This window comes from Urocitellus parryii, chromosome 6, assembly GCF_045843805.1.
Source record: "Urocitellus parryii isolate mUroPar1 chromosome 6, mUroPar1.hap1, whole genome shotgun sequence".
Lineage (NCBI taxonomy): Eukaryota > Metazoa > Chordata > Mammalia > Rodentia > Sciuridae > Urocitellus > Urocitellus parryii.
The window spans coordinates 155524701-155543202 of NC_135536.1; the positions used below are offsets into that span (position 1 = coordinate 155524701).

The 18502-nt window shown below is 40.0% G+C and overlaps 1 protein-coding gene across 1 annotated transcript in view; it reads right to left on the reverse strand.

The window, feature by feature from the left end:
• Positions 1-18502, reverse strand: part of Cfap61 (cilia and flagella associated protein 61) — a 262491-nt gene that overhangs the window by 63159 nt on the left and 180830 nt on the right. Inside the window, exon 22 of the mRNA XM_026400722.2 lies at positions 5563-5855. Within this exon, the coding sequence (XP_026256507.2) occupies positions 5563-5855 (293 nt within the window). The remainder of the gene's footprint in view (positions 1-5562; positions 5856-18502) is intronic.

Here is an 18502-nt window from a genome sequence, read left to right on the forward strand (position 1 = left end):
ATAAGCAAATCGAACGGTGATTTGACAAACCTCATTCCTGGCGCATTCAGACAAATACTTCTTTGCCAAGCAAAATGAGAAGCCCCAAGAAAGAATATCTTGGTATAAATAACAAACATGGAACTTACTATGCAATTGGAGAAATGGATGCTAACAAAAAGGAAGAAACTGTTTCCCGACCAGTTTAACTGGGATTCTAAACTGGCTGGAGGCTGGTCCATCTGTGGGGAGCCCAAAAGGCATGATTACCAGGCAGGGGAGGCAAGGCCTTGAAATAAGTTCAAAACAACAATTTCAAGAGAGCTCTTCTTCTGGTATGGTAGTACAAACCCCTGAGACTAAACCTCTCACCAATATTAGATATAAACTCTGGTCAAAATAGGAGAACTGCCCCCTGAAGATTCTGGTATTTAAAAATCAAGTAGCTTGTGTAGGAGCAAAAACAAACAAGGATGTAACTTCCCTTATTTTGGAAGCTTTTAAAAGAGGGTGGCTTATAGGCACTATGTCCAGGATGTAGGGAAAATGACCTGTATGGTTGTAAAAATAGTTTTAAGATATATTTCATGTGGGATGGTGCAATATTAACTCTATTGATGTGAAAGGTTACTGATGTATATTATAATTCACAAAAACCACTAAAAATAAAGATATAGCTAAAAAGCTATTTGAAATAGAATACTAAAAAGTACTCTAATAATCCAAAATAAAATAGGCAAGATAGAGCAGAAGAACAGAAATCAGAAGGGATAAGCAGAAAACAAATAATTAAATGGTAGGCCTAAATCCATCATGAATTGCATTAAATATTAATGGTCTAATTAACTAGAATGCAGAGATAGTTAGAAAGGATACAAAAGTATATAGTAAGTATAATTCTAATATAATTCCCAAGATTGCCACTCTTCCTTTGAGTACTGGTGTGAACTGTGAATATGATTGATGGATGTTGTATAGCTCAATTGACTTTAAGAAGGGGAGACCATGCTTGGTAAGTCTGAACTAGTCAAATAAGCCCTTGAAAAGGATCAGGCTTTTCCTGAAAAGGGGGATTCTAAGTGTGGGGAATTTGACACAAGGGAGAGTCTAGTTTGCTGGCCTGAAAATGGGAGGAGTCTTAGGGGAAGGAAATGGATGGTCTCCAGGAGCTGAGAGTGGATTAGGAGCTAACAAATGGATGTTGTTTCAGGATGCTAAATTTGCTATGCAAATACGATCTACTTTATGATACCTACAAAAGACACAGTTTAGACATAAAAGCCATAGACAAGTAGAAAGTACACACATAAAAATATATTATGCAAATTGAATGGCTATATTAATATCAGACAAAAAGGACCTAAAGATAAGGGGTATTATCAGAGCTATAGAGGGACGTTCATGTGATAAATGCAAAACCGGACAGAATAAAAGGGAAAATTGGAAACTCCCACAACAATAAAAAAATTTTAATACCTCTTCTCAGAAATTGATAGAATTAGGTGAAAAGAATCAGTAAAAACACAGAAGAGTAAGACATCACTATCAACTACATTGAACTAATTGTTATTTAGAAAAACACTATACCCAACAACCACAAAGTACATATTCTTTACAGGTTCATGAAAATAGTTCATATGCTTGGACACAAAAATGGTAGGCCTAAGATTTGTCTCAACAAATCTTAAATAAATAAATAATAATAATATTGAATAATAGTAAAGAATATGTTCTCTGACCAAAATATCATTAAATCAGAAATCAACAAAAATATGGTTACTAGGAAACCATCAAATATTTGGAAATTGAATGCACAATCTCAGAATCAAAAAAGAATCACAAGGGAGATTAGAATTTTTTTTTTTGACCTAAATGATAAAGAAAATTCTGTTTGTTAAAACTTGTGGGGGCAGCCAAAATATAGAAGAAAACTTATAGATTAAATGCTTGTAAAAATCTATGATCTAAAACTCTACCTTTAGAAACTAGAAAAGGGCAAAGTAAATCCAAAGCAAACAGAAGGGGGAAAAAAACCACACTGTTACTGCAGAAATTGATAGAAGAGAAAACTAAACAGATAATACAGCAAAGGAGCCAAGTTTACTGGAAAGTGAAGTTGGTTCTTTGAAAACAAAATTAATAAAATTGACAAATCTCTATTTAAACTGAGAGAGCGGGGCTGGGGCTGTAGCTCAGTGGCAAAGTGCTTGTCTCCCATGTGTGAGGCATTAGGTTCGATCCTCAGCACTACATAAAAATAAATAAAGATACTGTGTGTTCATCTACAACTAAATAAATATTAAAAAATAAACTGAGAGAATGAAGAGACAGAGACAGAAAGAGAGACACCGAGAGACTAATACAATTTACCAACATCAGAAATAAATGGTAGGTTATTATTATAGATCCAAAATATTAAAGAGATAATAAAATAATACATGAATAACTTAAAGCCAACAATTCTGACCAACTTCAAAGAGACTGATACATTTGTTGCAAAATACAGTTTACCAAAATTGACACAAGAAGTAGAAAATCCAAATAGTCTTATGTCTGATAAAGAAAGTAAATTTGTTATTAAATATCTTCCCATAAATAAAGTCCAGGCCCGGAGTGTTTCACTGGTTAACTCTATGAAACATTCAAGAAGAAGTAATACCAATCTTACACAAACTTTTTCAGAAAATAAAGAAGGAGGCAACATTGCCTAAATTATTTTAAAAGACCAACATAGCCCAGATACCCAAACCTTACAAGGGTATTATTACAAAAACATAAAATTATAGATCAATATCCCTCATAAATATAGTTGAAAAAAATTCTTAAAACATATTAGTAAATAAAATTGAACAGTACTTAGAAGGACACCATGACTAATAAGTGTTTATTCAAGGAATGTAGATTTGCTGAATGTTTTGAAAAATTGATCAGCCTAATTCACTGTATTAATAGAGTTTGAGGAGAAAAGAATCCAACTTTTTTTTAAAAAGCTATGAAAAATTCGTTTGACAAAATTCAACAATCATTCATGATAAAACTTATGAATAGCTAGGAAATGAAAGGTTACTCCTTAGTCCATAAAAGATATAAAAGAAGAACCCACAGCCAACCTCACATTTAATGGTTTCCATCCTGAGATCTGGAACAAGGCAGGGATGTCTATTTTTCACACTTTTATTCAAAATTACATTGGAAGTCTTACTGAAGTAAAACACGTAACTGAAATGAAATATCTAAATATCAGAAAAGATATAAAACTACCCATACTTGCATAATAAGCATGTGTATCTAGGAAGCAACTATCAGAACTGAGAAGTGAATTTAGCGGTTTCAGGTTAAAATGTTTATATACTAAATCAATACTATAGATTGGAAAACAAAACAATTATTTTATAATAGTTCTGACACTTCACAAAGGAAGACAAACCAATGACCAATAAGTACATGAGAAGATGCCTGACATCATTAATTATAAGGAAAGCAAGATTCAAAACACAATGATACACCGTGTAACACTCATGAGAATGGCTAAAATGAGAAAGACTGACAATACTAAGTGTTGACAAGAATGAGGAGTATCCAGAACACTCATACATTGCTGGTGAAAATGTAAGATAGTACAGATACTTTGGAGAGCAGTAAGATAGCAACTTAAAAAGGTACATTCTTTAGGTATTTAACTAAAAGAAATAAAATTATATGTCTACCTAAAGATGTATACAAGAATATGCATAGCGGACAAACGAATAAGCAAAATGTGCATATTTATACAATGGAATTCTATTCAGCAAAGAAAGGAATGAATGATTGATACATGGGACTGTATGGAATTTCAAAATCACTATGCTGAGTGAAAGAAGCCAAAGGGGAAAATTGTGCATAAAAACTGTAATTTCAACTGCACATAAATCATTTGTTGTGGTTTCCCAGGGCCACTGTACCAAAATACCACAAACTGGGTAGCTCAAAACAACAGAAATTTATTCCTCTACTGTTCTGGAGACCACAAATCTGAAATAAAGGTGTCCTCAGGATCATGCCTCTTCCAAAGGCTCTAGGGAAGAATCTTTCCTTTCTTCTTACTAGCGTTGGCAGACACTGGCAAACCTTGCCATTCGGTGACTGGCACCCATCATGACACTAACCTCTGCCTTTGGCATCACATGACCTTCTTCTTTGTGTCTCTCTACAGTGTCATCAAATCTCTCTCTCCCCATGTAAGGACACTAACCATTGACTTCAGGGCCCACCCTGACCCAGGATGACCTTTTCTTTAGTTGATTACATAGGCAAAGACCTTACTTCCAAAAGTCACATTCGCTGGTATTGAGGATTGGCACTCCAATAGATGTATATTTCTGGGGGACATAATCTCGGGAACTCACAACAAGGCAGCGGCAGACAAGGCAAAAGGATCTGAGAGCAGACACACCAACATCCGACACATACTGCTTTGGGGGGAGAAGTGTTAGCAGGGAGGTGTATAGGACCAAGGCAATTAAGAATATTTTCAAGATGTTTTGGCCACGATTCTGATTTTTATCATGAATAGGAAGTAAAGGTCAGAGGGGGTCCTAGAGCACCAACAGTCATTGGGATATCTGGGGAAGTTTTCTTAGGCCTTTGCTTCCTATAAAGGGTACATGCCCACCTTCAGAGATTCTCCAGGATAAACTTAGCCATCTTCCAGGATCACAGTTTTTTGGGAAAATTTTGAGTCAACACATCTTGATTGTTCCTATCTTAAATAGGTATCATGACAAACATGTGCAGACAGTATCACTTTTAAAGTAAAATGGTCTTTTTCTGTCTTTTTCATTGGCTTGTCCTTAACACTTAGGACAGAGCAGGGGACTGTCTTGGTGTTCAACCAATGTCATGGGATGAATGGATAAATGGATTTTCTAAGAACAGAATACAGAGCGTCCATGCATTTTAGGCAGCATCATGCCTGGGACATGCGGAGTTTTCGTGCATGGCAGCACTCTAGTTTGACACCCCTTCATGAAGAAGCAGGTTCTAATTCCCTCTCCTTGGCTATGGGATGGATGTGAATGACTTGTCTCTAGCAAAAGAGAATGTGGCATAGATGCTGCTGTTTGACTTCTGAGGCTGGGACGTAGGAGGGGCCGCAGTCTTCCCCCCTCTCTCTAATTGCCCTTAGAACCAAGCCACCATGGCTTGAGGAAGCCCAGCTCCACAAAGGGGCTGGTTATGAGTGTTTTGGTTAAAATATCAATTGCAGTTGATCTAGCACTAGCAGACAGACATAAGTGAGTGCACATGCCTTCTAGATGAATCTAGCCCCATCATCCGGAATTTAACTGCATAAAAGACCTGCCTGGTTGGGCCCAAACCCCCAGGACAAGGAAAGATGATGATAATAAGTGATGCTTGTTGCTTTGAGCCACTAAATGTGCAGTGGCTTCTTGTTATGCAGGAAGAGATAACCTGAGCAGTCAGAAAACAACACTCCAAATCTATGACTTTAAAGTCACTGCTCACAATCTTCCAGACTCCAGAGCCCCTGGCAGGTGACTACGCTCCCTAGCTGGTGAGAGAAGTTCGCAGGGATCCACTTACAGAGCACGTAAGTCTGAAGGGCTTGGTGGGTGTGGTGAAGCTGGCACTGTGAATGGGATCTGGGTACTGGCCATCATTCCACTGAGCTAAGACCGCATCCTGGTAAATGGTCACTCCGGCGGTATTGAGCGCATCCTCCACTGCGCTTTCCACTGTGTAGTTGTTGATGCAGGTGATGATAGACTCAGGAGGGGGATGCACCAGGTAGATGCAGGTGCCCTTCACACCGATGTGTAAGAGCGTTTCCACAGTGGTGTAAGCATCAATCGTATTCCCATAGACAATGACATTCCCTAGAAAAGGAGGGAAAATGCTAAGATATACAGTTAACGACAACGACTTATTAATCAAATGCTAATAATGCCGAATTGTTCTCTGTAACCCTCTCCTTTTTCAGCTGCAGGAAGCCAGCGGTGTTACCTAGCAACGGCACCAAGATAATTTAGTAAAGAATTGGCACAAAACATCCCACAAAGTAGTCAAGTACTTGTAACACAGAAATAGGACATTCATTTATGTCCCTATAATTTGAAAGTTGAAATTATGCTGAATGAAATGGTCTAGAATAAAACCTTTTATCTTGTTTTTGTTCCCTATTTGCTACACTTATTAAGGAAACAAAATTACTAAAGTTTGCAATTCATACTGTGTTCTTCCCTAGAAACTTGAAAGGCCAATGGTAAAAAAATATTCATTACATAATGTTACTGATATTTTAATATTTAAATGTTGAACTAGGTTGATTTCAAGGAAAATTTTTTCCTTTTTTTTAAAGAACTAAAGACTAGAAGATTCTGCTTTACAAAAGATAACTTTATGAAGATTCAAATTCTGAATCTTAAAATGTAACGTGTCAAGACTTAGCCAGAGGGACCGAAGGGTATTATTTTGGTCAGCAAATATAAAATCATAAAATAATCTTAAAGGATTTCATTTATGCAAGAGAATTTTAGTAGTAACGGTCTATTATTTATTTACCTTTCTCAAAAATATTACTGTAGTAATTGCAAATGCTATTCTAATATTATTTCACCAGTTTTAAGATCAATGACACTACAGGGTGAAACACAGTATGACACTGAATTAGCGTTTTTTTTTTACCTTTGCACAAAGAAAGAAAGAGGTGTAGACTCGCTTTTCAGGTATGTTGTTAACAATCTTACCACGAAATGCATGCTCCCTGGACCTTTCTATTTTACACTGGTCATTTAAAGGGTATGAAGAGGAATTTTACAAGTCAAAATAAATGGCAAGAATCTTTATTCAATTTGGTTGAATAAATTATGCAAAACTCAATTTTCATCCAAAATTAATAGGAGGAGTGATGGCTTGTCTCATCTGCTTAGGGAAAATGAGCTAGACTAGCTTTCAGAGGGCGTCTCTGAGGGTGATCACATCTAGAGCTGTCTCCCATTCTCCAGGTCCTTCCCTGTGGAACGTCAGGTGAGCAATGAAGTGAGGGAGTCGAGTTCTTCCTTTCTGTCTTCATGGGGAGGCTCTGATTTTGTGGCTGTTATTTCCTCCCTCTTCAGATGCTGTATGTCAACATTTCCCAGGGAGATGCATTTTTCTTGGCTGAAAGAGCCAACATTTTGCTTAAATTACTGAGGCTCCCACCTGCTACAAAACATGAATCTTGGCTGTCTGGCACAACAAAGTGTCAGCCTGCCAGGAGAGCCAAAATTTGAACCTAAAACTGTCAAAGGTTTGAGGTCTTCTGCCCTGTTAAAATATGCATGCCAAGACAGTATTCATTTTCAGTTGAACACATTTGAGTGTGTAGGTCTCACACAATTCCGAGTTTGGTATTTTTCCAGTGTCTTCCATATTAGCTGCTAGCAACTGTACTGTGAATAGGGCATATCCACTACAGACTTATAGAAGACTGGAGAGTGCAATGTTGCTGGGGTCTGGTAAACTAACACATAGCAGGGGTTCCCCACAGACTGTAGGCAGCCCAAGAGGATGATGTTTTTTCCAATTTTAAAAGTAATATTTTTTTTAAAGAGAGAGAGAGAGAATTTTTTAATATTTATTTTTTTAGTTGTTGGTGGACACAACATCTTTATTTTTATGTGGTACTGAGGATCGAACCCAGAGCCCCTCACATGCCAGGCAAGCATGCTACCGCTTGAGCCACATCCCCAGCCCCAAAAGTAATATATTTTATAAAACCTTTAATTTTAAGATGAAAGATTTTTGATGCATAGACTAGCTTCTAAACAATTTTGGTTATTGTTGAGTAGTCAACTTTCTGTACCTGTGACAAAATGCTAGAGAAAATCAACTTAAAAGGAGTTAAGTTTTATTTTGGCTTGCAGTTTCAGGGTTTCACTTGGCCCCATGGTCATTTGGTCCCTTCCATGGTCACTTGGCTCCATTGCTTTTGGTCCTGTGGTGAGGCAGCACACAAAGGTGGGGTGTGTGGTGGTGGAGCAAAGTTGCTTGCTTCGTGGTGGCCAGGAAACAAAGAGATTGGAAGGGGCCAGGGTTCCAATGTCCCCTTCAAAGGCATACCCCACAGTGACCTAACTTCCTTCCACTAGACACTACTCTAAAGGTACCACCACCTCCAACAGCATCATAGGCTGGTGACCAAGCATTTAGCATATGGACCTTTGGGTGGACATTTAATTTGCAATCCACAGCAACTCTCTTCAATTTGAAATAAGATTCCCTAACAAAAAATATGAGACGTTGGTTATCATAACAATCAGCTATTGCCATAATAATTCTGTGTAACAAATCACCCCCCAATTCAATGTCCAACCACAATAAGCATGTCATTTGTTGGCACACGTATCTGAGGCAGGCTGATGTCAGCCACTCTGGCTCCAAGGTGTGGTTGGTTGGACTCTACAACAATGCGGGTTTCATCCTCCTTGGACTGACAGCTATTCAAGGCATATTCTATTTATGGCCATGTGCAACTGTAAACACAATTGTTCTGGCATATTTTGAGCCTCTGCTTATACCACCTCTACCAGCATTCCATGGACCATGGCTGCACCCATGGCCAAGGGAGCCAGAAAGTACACTCTATCCCCACAGTGGGGGAGGGGGATGAATATTTGTTGAACAAAAGTCCAAACCATCATATTCTTATATTAAATAACTGCCTATATGATTTCACCAAACACTCTTCATTTAAACCTGCTTCATGAAATTATTTATATTTATCTCCTTACTCATGTAGTAGAATCTCACTACGATAACAAACTCATGTAATAAAATTGGCCCATTCCTCTTTACCTGCTCAATCTTCTGCTTTTTAAATGTCTCCTCTTTGTGGGAGATTACTCTTTCCATTATTTTCCTGCAATTGTGAGTGCTTTTTACATCATTTCTCACTTTTACTGCCGTAGTCCAGCTGGGCAAAATAACCGAGGGGTGACAAGCAACTTGAAAGTTGAAGCGGGAACTGCTTTATTGCAGAGAAACTCAGTGGGAACTGAGCGGGCACTCAAGGTAGCGAGAGCCGCTTCTCTTCGGGACAGCAGAGGTACATATACCCAACTAATTACACACAGCTTAACTTAATTAACATCATCTAGATACAGCAGTCAGCCAATAAGGAATCCTCATCATCTTAATGGCTCACTGGCGTTACTTCACAAACCACTCCTCCTGGCAAACTACCAGGCGCCATCTTGACTTGATTTGCATCCCCAACATTTTACTTTGCAAAGAATTTCTACACTCAATTCAAATTTAGCTTGTAAACCGTAATATGCCTGGCACAAAGATAGCACTTTTATATATAATTCTTCTTCATCATCATCATCATTCAATAACATTTGAGAACCATGAACCATAACATTAGCTTTACTCAAATATCTATTAATAGGGCTGGGGCTGGGGCTCAGTGGTAGAGCCAGAGTGGTAGTGACACACGTGAGGCACTGGGTTTGATCCTCAGCACCACCTAAAATTGAAATAAAGGTATTGTATCCACCTACAAAAAAATACATTAAAATAAAAAAAAATCCATTAATAACTTTTTCTTGTAAAAATGAAGCACCCACTTAAAAATAATGACTTTTCCCCCCATAAACTGATAGTAAAATACAAGCATGGCAAAAATTCATGGACTAACCATAGCTTTATTTTTATGTGCCCAACCCCTTACAAAAATTAGTAGGCAAAGGTTTTTTTTTTTTTTTTTTTTTTTGTACTGGGGATTGAGCCCAAGGATGCTTTGCCACTGAGCTATATCCCTAGTTTTTTAAAATATTTCTTTTGAGACAGGGTCTTGCTAAATTGCTAAGCCTGGACTTGAACTAGTGATCCTCCTGCCTCAGTCTCCCGAGTCACTGGGATTATAGGCATGTGCCTTGGTGCCTGGCTTAGACATTGACTTTGATGACTCTCTTGGGGGAAAAAAAAAATCAACCTAGGCATAACAGTGTGGTTACTTATATTCATCAGAGTAACTTTCCTAGCTTGGATGAGTTGTGTTTTCAAACCCCCATATCAAGACCCCACCACAGCCTGCTCATAGGCACAATTGGGCCCCCAGCAAATAGTCCAGCTTCCAGCCAGATTAGGCTCTAGTAGGTGCCTGGGTGGTGTCTATCTTTCCTTCTGCTGTGGTTTAATTATGGTTTGTCCCCACAGAACTCATGGTTAGGTTTGATCAATGTGGCAACACTGGGAGATGGGCCCAGTGGGAGGTGCTTGGATCACAGGGGCAGACAATGCCTTTCTTGGGAATGAGTTAACCATGTGGAAGTCCATCTCCTTTGTCTTTCACACTTGCCCACTTGTGCTTCCACTTTCTGTCATGAGTTGAAGGAACACAAGGCCTTCACCAGATGTAGTCATCCAATCTTGGTTTTAGAACTATGAGTCCAAATAAACCTCTCTATTCTTTATAGATTACCCAGTTTCAGGTGTTCTGTTATAGCAACAGAAAATGGACGAAGATATCTTTCTAGTACACACCATGGTCTGTATACATATCTAGGCTTCTCTGTGAGAAGGTCCACATTAAGGTCCACTATAAGGTCCACATTCAACTTTCCAGTTATCCCCGGAGCCTTTCACAGGGCGTGGTCTACAGAAGATAAGGCAGAATGCTCCTGATTGGATATATGGATGAATGTTTGAGATTTTTCAGGCTGCTGACCCAAGACTTTCCCCTTGCTAACTGGACCATGTTTGTGCCCTCAGAATGACCTCAGAGTGGCTGGATGATTCCACTACATATTTTTACTTCACATGATACATAAAGGACATATTCACCATTAAGTCAGCATTATCAGAAATATCCAATCACCAGATTGGTCATCTACTTTGGTTGTAAGATAGAAATATGTACCACTTAGCCTTAGGTTTGGTATTTGGGTTTGCAGTATAGCTCATAATCCTACATGATCCCAAATGTAACAAAAGTCATGTGTGTGCCTACAACAGATTGTAGGTATAAAATAGGACTCCTGCCATATTGGTGGCATTTAAACTCAGGGAAGTAATAAATCATATCTTTAATGTGCTATTTAAGGAAAGGCAGATTTGAATAGTTACCAGGACAGTTTTGTAAAAGCTCAAAAGGGAACTTGCAGGAGTTTTTAGAATTTCGAGAGGTTCATGGCTCTGGCTTCCTTTTAGATGAACATTGGATTTCGGATGATAGGGCATTCTTACGTTTCATATGGAGGTTAGCAGTCATGCAACTATTATTCACAGTGATCGATTTTGAGCTGTTGGAAGGAAATGGAGAGAGAGAAAGAAAGGGGGGTACACCCAGAGAGAGGAACAGAGAGAGCCTCAGAGAAAGAGACTTTCCTCAATTCCTGAGTAAAAATTAAAAGGAAGAATTTAAAGTCAGGAAGTCAAGTGGCTGCTGAAAGTGGAGGTGGGATGTCCTCAGGGTTTTGGTGGACAAAGACAGGAAGAGGGGCCAGCACCTAGGCTTTGCCTAAGAGAGATGTGGGTGCTGTCTCTTGTGTGCTAGCCAGTGTGTGCAGGGGGCAGATGAGGTTCCACTGCCACAAGGCACCCTGGAGGCCATAGAGAGGGGGTGAAACAGCTGGGGGGGAGGTGTGGCCCAAGACAGGTCCTCTTTGATAGCAGGCTTTTAACAAGCCCGAGAAGTTCCATTAGTTAAAGATGAATGAATCAGTGTATTTGCACCACTCCAGTGCTTCATGGAGTCCTTGCAAATGGTGAGGAGGAGGGACACACGGCAGGGTATCATACACGCTGTTTTGAAGTCTGTATGTGAACGTGGTGGAAAGAGAGTAGGACTTGCCCTGAATATCACTTTTATGCTAAAAGATCTGGGCACTGTCTCCTTCCTGGCACAGCTGATTCGACAGATAAGCAACGACTGGTTTTTTTGCACTTGATCCAATAGGTGACAGAGATAAAGGGTGAGCTGCCCTACTTTCAAGTGGCAAATGATAACAGATGATTAGAGCGCTCTGGGCGAATTCATAATAAAGGATAATGGAGTACAACCAGAGCAGTTTTCATGGAAGGCCAACTTTTGTTGCTTCTTTTAGGGAATAAATTATGCATTACTGGGATGACATAATCTGAAAGGGGACACAGGGTCCAAGGAGGGCGCTGGTAAAGACGTTGCCATAAAAGCTCCCACAGTGAACTGGCAGGAGGGAACAGCCAAGTCCTTCTCTCATGGCTGAGCTGCAGCCGCCTTTCAAAAGAAACCTGGAAGGGCACCTCCAACAGGAGGGAGGGGCTTCAGGGTCCACAGCCCAGCTGGGGAGAAAGCAGGAAGGGATGGTGCAGTCCTGTCAATTCCCCACCTCAGAAGACGGGGCCATCTTAAAATGCCTGTGTCCATGGAAAGATGATCTTTTTGCTTTCTGATAAGGTTTGAAGGTGGAAATGAACATGCTAGCAACTTTGATAGTGACCAGCTAAACCAGGTGATCGCACTTTAAAATTTCAGCTGTGGTCAGGTTCAGAGTCCTCTTGCATTTATGTTCATGGGGGTGGGAGATGTCAGATTCATCTTCCTGGTTCCTGAATATAGCCAATCACTGTTTCAGGTGAAGTTTCAGTTTAAAGGTAAAATGACGGTAGAACTGGAAAGCTGAGTAGATCACTATTACATTCGAAAAACAAAATACAGTGTTTTTTTTTTGTTGTTTTTTTTTTTTTTTTGTGTGTGTGTGTGTGTGTGTAGGAGTACTGGGGATTGAACTTCAGGGCGCTGTACTCCTGAGCTACATCCCCTGTCCCATTTACTTTTTTCAGACCGTCTTGCTAAGTTGCCCAGGCGGGCCTCCAACATGGGATCCTCCTGCCTCAGCCTGCTGAGTTGCTGGAATAATAGACGTGCTCCACAGCGACTGATTAATGTTTTTTAAAGTAATAGATTTACCCTAAAAGTAATAGCACAGCCTTCTTAAGACATTATATATTAGATGCCAGAAAGGCACTTTATTTTTTTGAGCTGAGTGCTTTCACTTTTAACCACCAGGAAAATGTGCTTTGCTGCCATTTCATGATGATGCTCAGGACTTTAAAGATGAAGGGTTCTTCAGGAAGAGAACTGCAACTTAGAAAAAAGGGAAGAACTTTCTGATCTGGTGATTTGGTCATGAAATTAGATCCCAAGGATATAAGAAGTAAAGTTAAGGATTTAATGCACACAGATATTAATATGAACTTTTTACTTCAGAGTTATTATATTTTCAGACCAGAGAAAACAAGAATTATATGCTACATCTTATAGTTGTGTTTTTTATTGTGTCTGTGAATATTTACCTAGTTCATTGTATTTTAACAATTACTTAAGAGTTCCCTTTTCTATTTCAAAAGAAATATACAGTGGTTATGTATGACCTCATTCATCCTCAGATCAGGCCCATAAAATAGATTTTATCATTTTCTCCAGAAAATTGGGCACAGAGAGGTTAAGTGATGAGCTAAAGTTCACACAGCAAATGTACGTCAGCAGCATTAGAAACCAGTGAGCCTGGTTTCAGAACCAGCACTCACCCACTGCCTACACTTGCAGATGGATACATAATATGAGACTAAAAAGTACTCCAATTTTATCTGGATAAGTATCTTTAGTAAATTACCAGATAATGAAAATACATCCTAGGATATTAATAAATCATAAGATGGACACTCACTTTAAAAGCATATCATGCTCACAAATAGTTTTATAAGTCAAAGCATTAGATTTCTGTGACCCAGTCCTGACCCAAACCATTTCACTCCACCAAATAAAACAGGGAAGAATAGTTACAACCTAACAAAGGCTTTGTTGGTGACTCATGCACTGGAATTTTAATGTTATACTTTTCCTACAAACATGCTTTTAATAAGGCAGTAAACTGTATTTAGCTAAAGATGAAAATAATTGATCCATTTTGAGCCATTAAAGCGGCTTTATTTATTTATTTTTTTACTTCACTTTCACCCTACTCTTCATTTTCATGGAAAGTACAGAGGTAATAGCAGATGAATTTCAATTAGTTTCAATTAATGCCATAAACTGTGCTAATGTATCAGGTTGCTGGGTTATATCAGAATCTGCCCCCCTCCCACACTCCCCCAGAAGAACACTCCAGGTTTTGTTTGCGGTTGAAAGCAGCGTTTGAGCCTGTGACGTCAACCATTCTCCAGGACACTGGAGCAGTTCTAATAGTTTAGGGTAATTTACATCCATAAACCCATCCATCTCCAGAGCCCAGAAAACAGTATCCTTTAGCCTGGACTAATTCCATCACAGTGCAACTGCGGTCTCCTTCGGAATCAGAGGGCTATGAGATAAAATAGTAATTAGGGGGAAGGGTCCCACTTTAGGTAGTGTCTGCGTATTTACAAGGGGTAGAAATTCAGAGGAGAGTCAGCTGTCTCATAGGAGCATTCAACGTGCCTGCTACCTGGCATCCACCATCCTTCTAGAACAATCTCTCTGTGGTTGTCAGGGAAACTCATCTTGTCCCTGTGCTTCAGTGAAATCAAGACTGGCTTCTCCCAGGATTCAGGGCGTGGTTCCCAGATGGGAAGGACACCCAGTCACAGCCAATTCTTTCAAAAAGGGCGCTGTCTTTGGTTACCTCTTCCTCTCCCTCAAGAAACTACGTAGAAAGCGGGGAAACAGCACTGACGGAGTAAAGGTAAAAATATTATGAAAAATACTTGCATTCCTTCTGGCATTTTTAGGATGACACGGAGAGAAAACAAGGACTGAAATGTCCAACAGCAGTAATAGCTTCTCCAGTCTTTCAAATGAGCAGGATCGCAGCCCCATTTGTTATTTTGCATGACATGCCAGACGTCCAGTTTCTGGTTTCTGATACCACCGTCCCCTAACTGACTTGGAAATAAGCTAGAAGCAGCTGTGCCCTCAGGACCACCAAATGGAGCAAAGGTGGCCACTTCCAACCATCAAGGTGTCCACAGCTATGCCCAATGGGCAGTGGCCTGGAACTCACTCTTTTCAGATCTCCTTCTCTCTGCTGGCATGGGTGCTACAGAGGGCAGGTCGCCTTCTTGAAGGCTGTTTTCATGCCCAGGGTCAGCTCTCTGGCTTTCTCCCTTCACTGGGTCCTCATTTTCTAAAAAGGAACCAGGTAAACTTAGACTTGGCCGGCCACTTGAGGGCCTCCAGAGCCTGTCTCCCGTCGGCTCCTCTGCCTCTCTCCCCCACTGCTGCCCTACACAGATGTGTTGTCCAGTCCAACTGCTGGCCCACTGTCTCTTGGAAACAGAGCAAACTCCTCCAATCTCCTTCTCGGTTTGCTTCTCTTGCCCTCCTTTAAAGCTAAGCTCAAATCCTTCTGGGGGAGCCTTCTTCAACCTTCCCAGCCTCTAGGGCTCTCATGAAGGCCAAGAGATATCCTCGACTTCTCTTCCACCATGTTGATGGGGAGTGGAGACGGACACTCTGGGGAAGCTTCAGTGTGTAGCAGGAATTTCATCACATGTAGTAGTGATGGCAGTGTAGGCCCCCCCTTATCTACTGGATCATGTTCTAGGACCCCCAGTGGATGCCTGAAACCACAAAGAGTACCATATACTGTTTTTTTTTTTTACAAAGCACACATACCTATGGCATCCTTTTACCATTAAAGAATTCACTTTGTGGCTTTCTTTTTTTGAAGTCAATTTACTTTTTTTTTTTTTTAGTTGTTGTTGGACACACATGCCTTTGTTTTATTTATTTTTATGTGGTGCTGAGGATGGAACCCAGTGCCTCACACGTGCTAGGGCAAGTGCTCTACCACTGAGCCACAACCCCAGCCCCACTTTGTGGCTTTTCTTTGGAAAAACTTAGTTATAAACATCACTACTCTTGCACTTTAGGGTCATTATTAAGTAAAACAAGGGTAACTTGAATGGAAGTACTGTGATACTACAATAGGAGATCTAATAACTGAGAAAGCTAAGTAGCTAACAGGTGGGTAGTCTATATAGTGTGGATACACTGGACAAAAGGATGATTCACATCCCAGGTGGGATAGCTCAAGGTTTCATGAGGCTACTCAGAACAGCATACAGGTTATAACTTACAGATTTGATTTTTTTTCTGGAATTTTTCAGTCAATATTCTCAGACCATTTAACTATTTTCATATAATACTTCTACTTGGTTATGAGTAACTGCAATCTTGGAAAGTGAAATGGTGGAAAAGGGGAGAGGGGAGGGACTATTGTAATGCTAATAACAACTTCTATATCTGAGACACTGTCCTGAATATAGTATACATGTCATATCTCATTGATCTCACTTGATCCTCCCAGCAAACCACTTGAGGAAGATATTGTCCAGAATCTGGAACCTGAACTACAAAGCCTTATGTCATTCATAATGAAGATCTTAGTTCATTCTTCTCAGTCAGTATGTTAAAAGAAAGCCATCAGGGCTGGGGTGGGGCTCAGTGGTGGCACACTTGCCTGCCATGTGTGAGGCACTGGGTTCGATTCTCAGAACCATATGTAAATAAATAAATAAATAAATAAAAGTCTACCAATAACTAAGAAAATATTAAAGAAAGAAATAAACAAAGAAAGAAAGAAAGAAAGAAAGAAAGAAAGAAAGAAAGAAAGAAAGAAAGAAAGAAAGAAAGAAAGAAAGAAAGCTATCAACCTCACTCCAGGGCTCTCCTGTCTTCATCTTGATGGGTTATCAATTTCCAGGTCAGGTTGAGGGTAAGAAGTTTTTATAGGACAAAACTTTGGGGGCAGGGGGAAGGAAAAGAGTTGCATTCTAAGTTATTTCCACTCACATTCAACAAAATATTTATTGAGCATCACCTACTAACAGGCACAGTGCTAGACACAGTTGAGATAAATTAGAACTGTAATTGTCAAAGAAATGAATGGCTTGGAGTTTCAGCAAAGTATGGCACTCTAGACATCTTAGAAATAACGCTGCTGTGACAATTATTTTCCTTCGAAAATGTGGTTTTGCAAAGACCACTAGGTCTTCCACAGTGTTAGAGGGATTTGAAAGTCCACTGTGAAACTTGAGTATTACACTCAGAAGTCTCAGTTAGCACTTGAGATCGTCCCCGTGATATGGCATGGATGTGGATTTCCATGTTCATCTCCCCCAGATGTTAACCAGATTTTTTCCACTTGCCAGGAAAGCCCAGGTGTGTTTAGGAGGCTCTACTTGGCGACCTGCTCTCTAGCGGGGTTCTTCTCAGTGCCGTATTTCCTGGAAACCCTCATGGGTACAGTTCTGTTGTTGGTTCTTGGCTCTCAAGTGTGGATGGGCTTTCTGTAGTATTTGAGTGACTCACCCAGGCTCACTTTTTTCTGGGATTTGTACTGGGCTCCAATGGTGCTGTATTGTAGGGTCTGGGGAGGGAAGTGATGGAGGGGGGATGTAGGGCATGTGGGGGCACAAGAAAACAACAGGAAAATAACTACAAGAGTAAGATCTGATGGGACTAATTAAAGTCATGTCTGAATAGGACTCAAATTATAGAAAAGCTACAAAGAGAGTTTCCTTAAGTCTGGAGGTAATATTTTTCTTCCTAACTTTTCTCACATAAGAAGTCATTTGAAAAGGCTTTTACACAGAGTTAACTCAACTTGACTGGATCAGGTTTCTCAGATGGCTCCCAGAGTCTGGTCTCAGTGTCTGAGTGTTAAGTACACCTACTTGGGAGGCACTCTGGGGAATCATCAAGCACCAGACATGGGGGAAAACTGCCTACACTTAAGACAAGAAACTAATTTTCACATACTTCTTTTATTCTCTCTGTTCAGTGGTCAAAACCAGGCACTCAGATGGTGGCTGATGAGAGACATTCTTAAGTCTTGAAAAAGCAGCACAGCACCACCATCTTTAACAACTAGTCCAATCCACAAAATCGCACTGATGCTCTTTCCCCACCCAAGAACCAAGAAAACAAATGAGAAAACACCTCAAGAGGACCATAGTGTGTCTCGTTTTGGGATTTCTAAGTTCTCTGCTATCAACATCCAACCTTAAGAGCTTGCATTGCCACTTCTGAAGGCTCTTCTCTCGATCAAAATGCTCCTCAGTCCTAACACCCTAAAACATTCAAAGTTCAGGGATTCAAAGTGCACTGGATTGGGCACTGTCCTAAGACGTATTGTGCATTTTGTACTGAACTTTTGTGCTTTTAGGAAGTTTAAACTGCATTTTGAGTCTGGACTTGATGCAAGGGTAATGCCTTGCTCCAAATTCTATGGATAAAAGCAGGGTTCTGCAAACATGGCTTGTCACCTATTCTTGCAAATTTTGTAAAGTTTTATTGGCACATGGCCATGCCCACTCGTTTCTGTATGCTCTGTGGTTGCTTTCCTACTGTGATGGCATAGATAAATGGCTATGGCAGGGATTGTACGGCCTTCAAAGTCTAAAATATTTGCTATCTGGCACTTTATAATGAAAGTTTTCTGACCTCCTGGATTTGGTAATCTCCTGGATTACAGAATTTTTAAAGTGTGTATAGGCCATGGACAGTTGCCAAAGA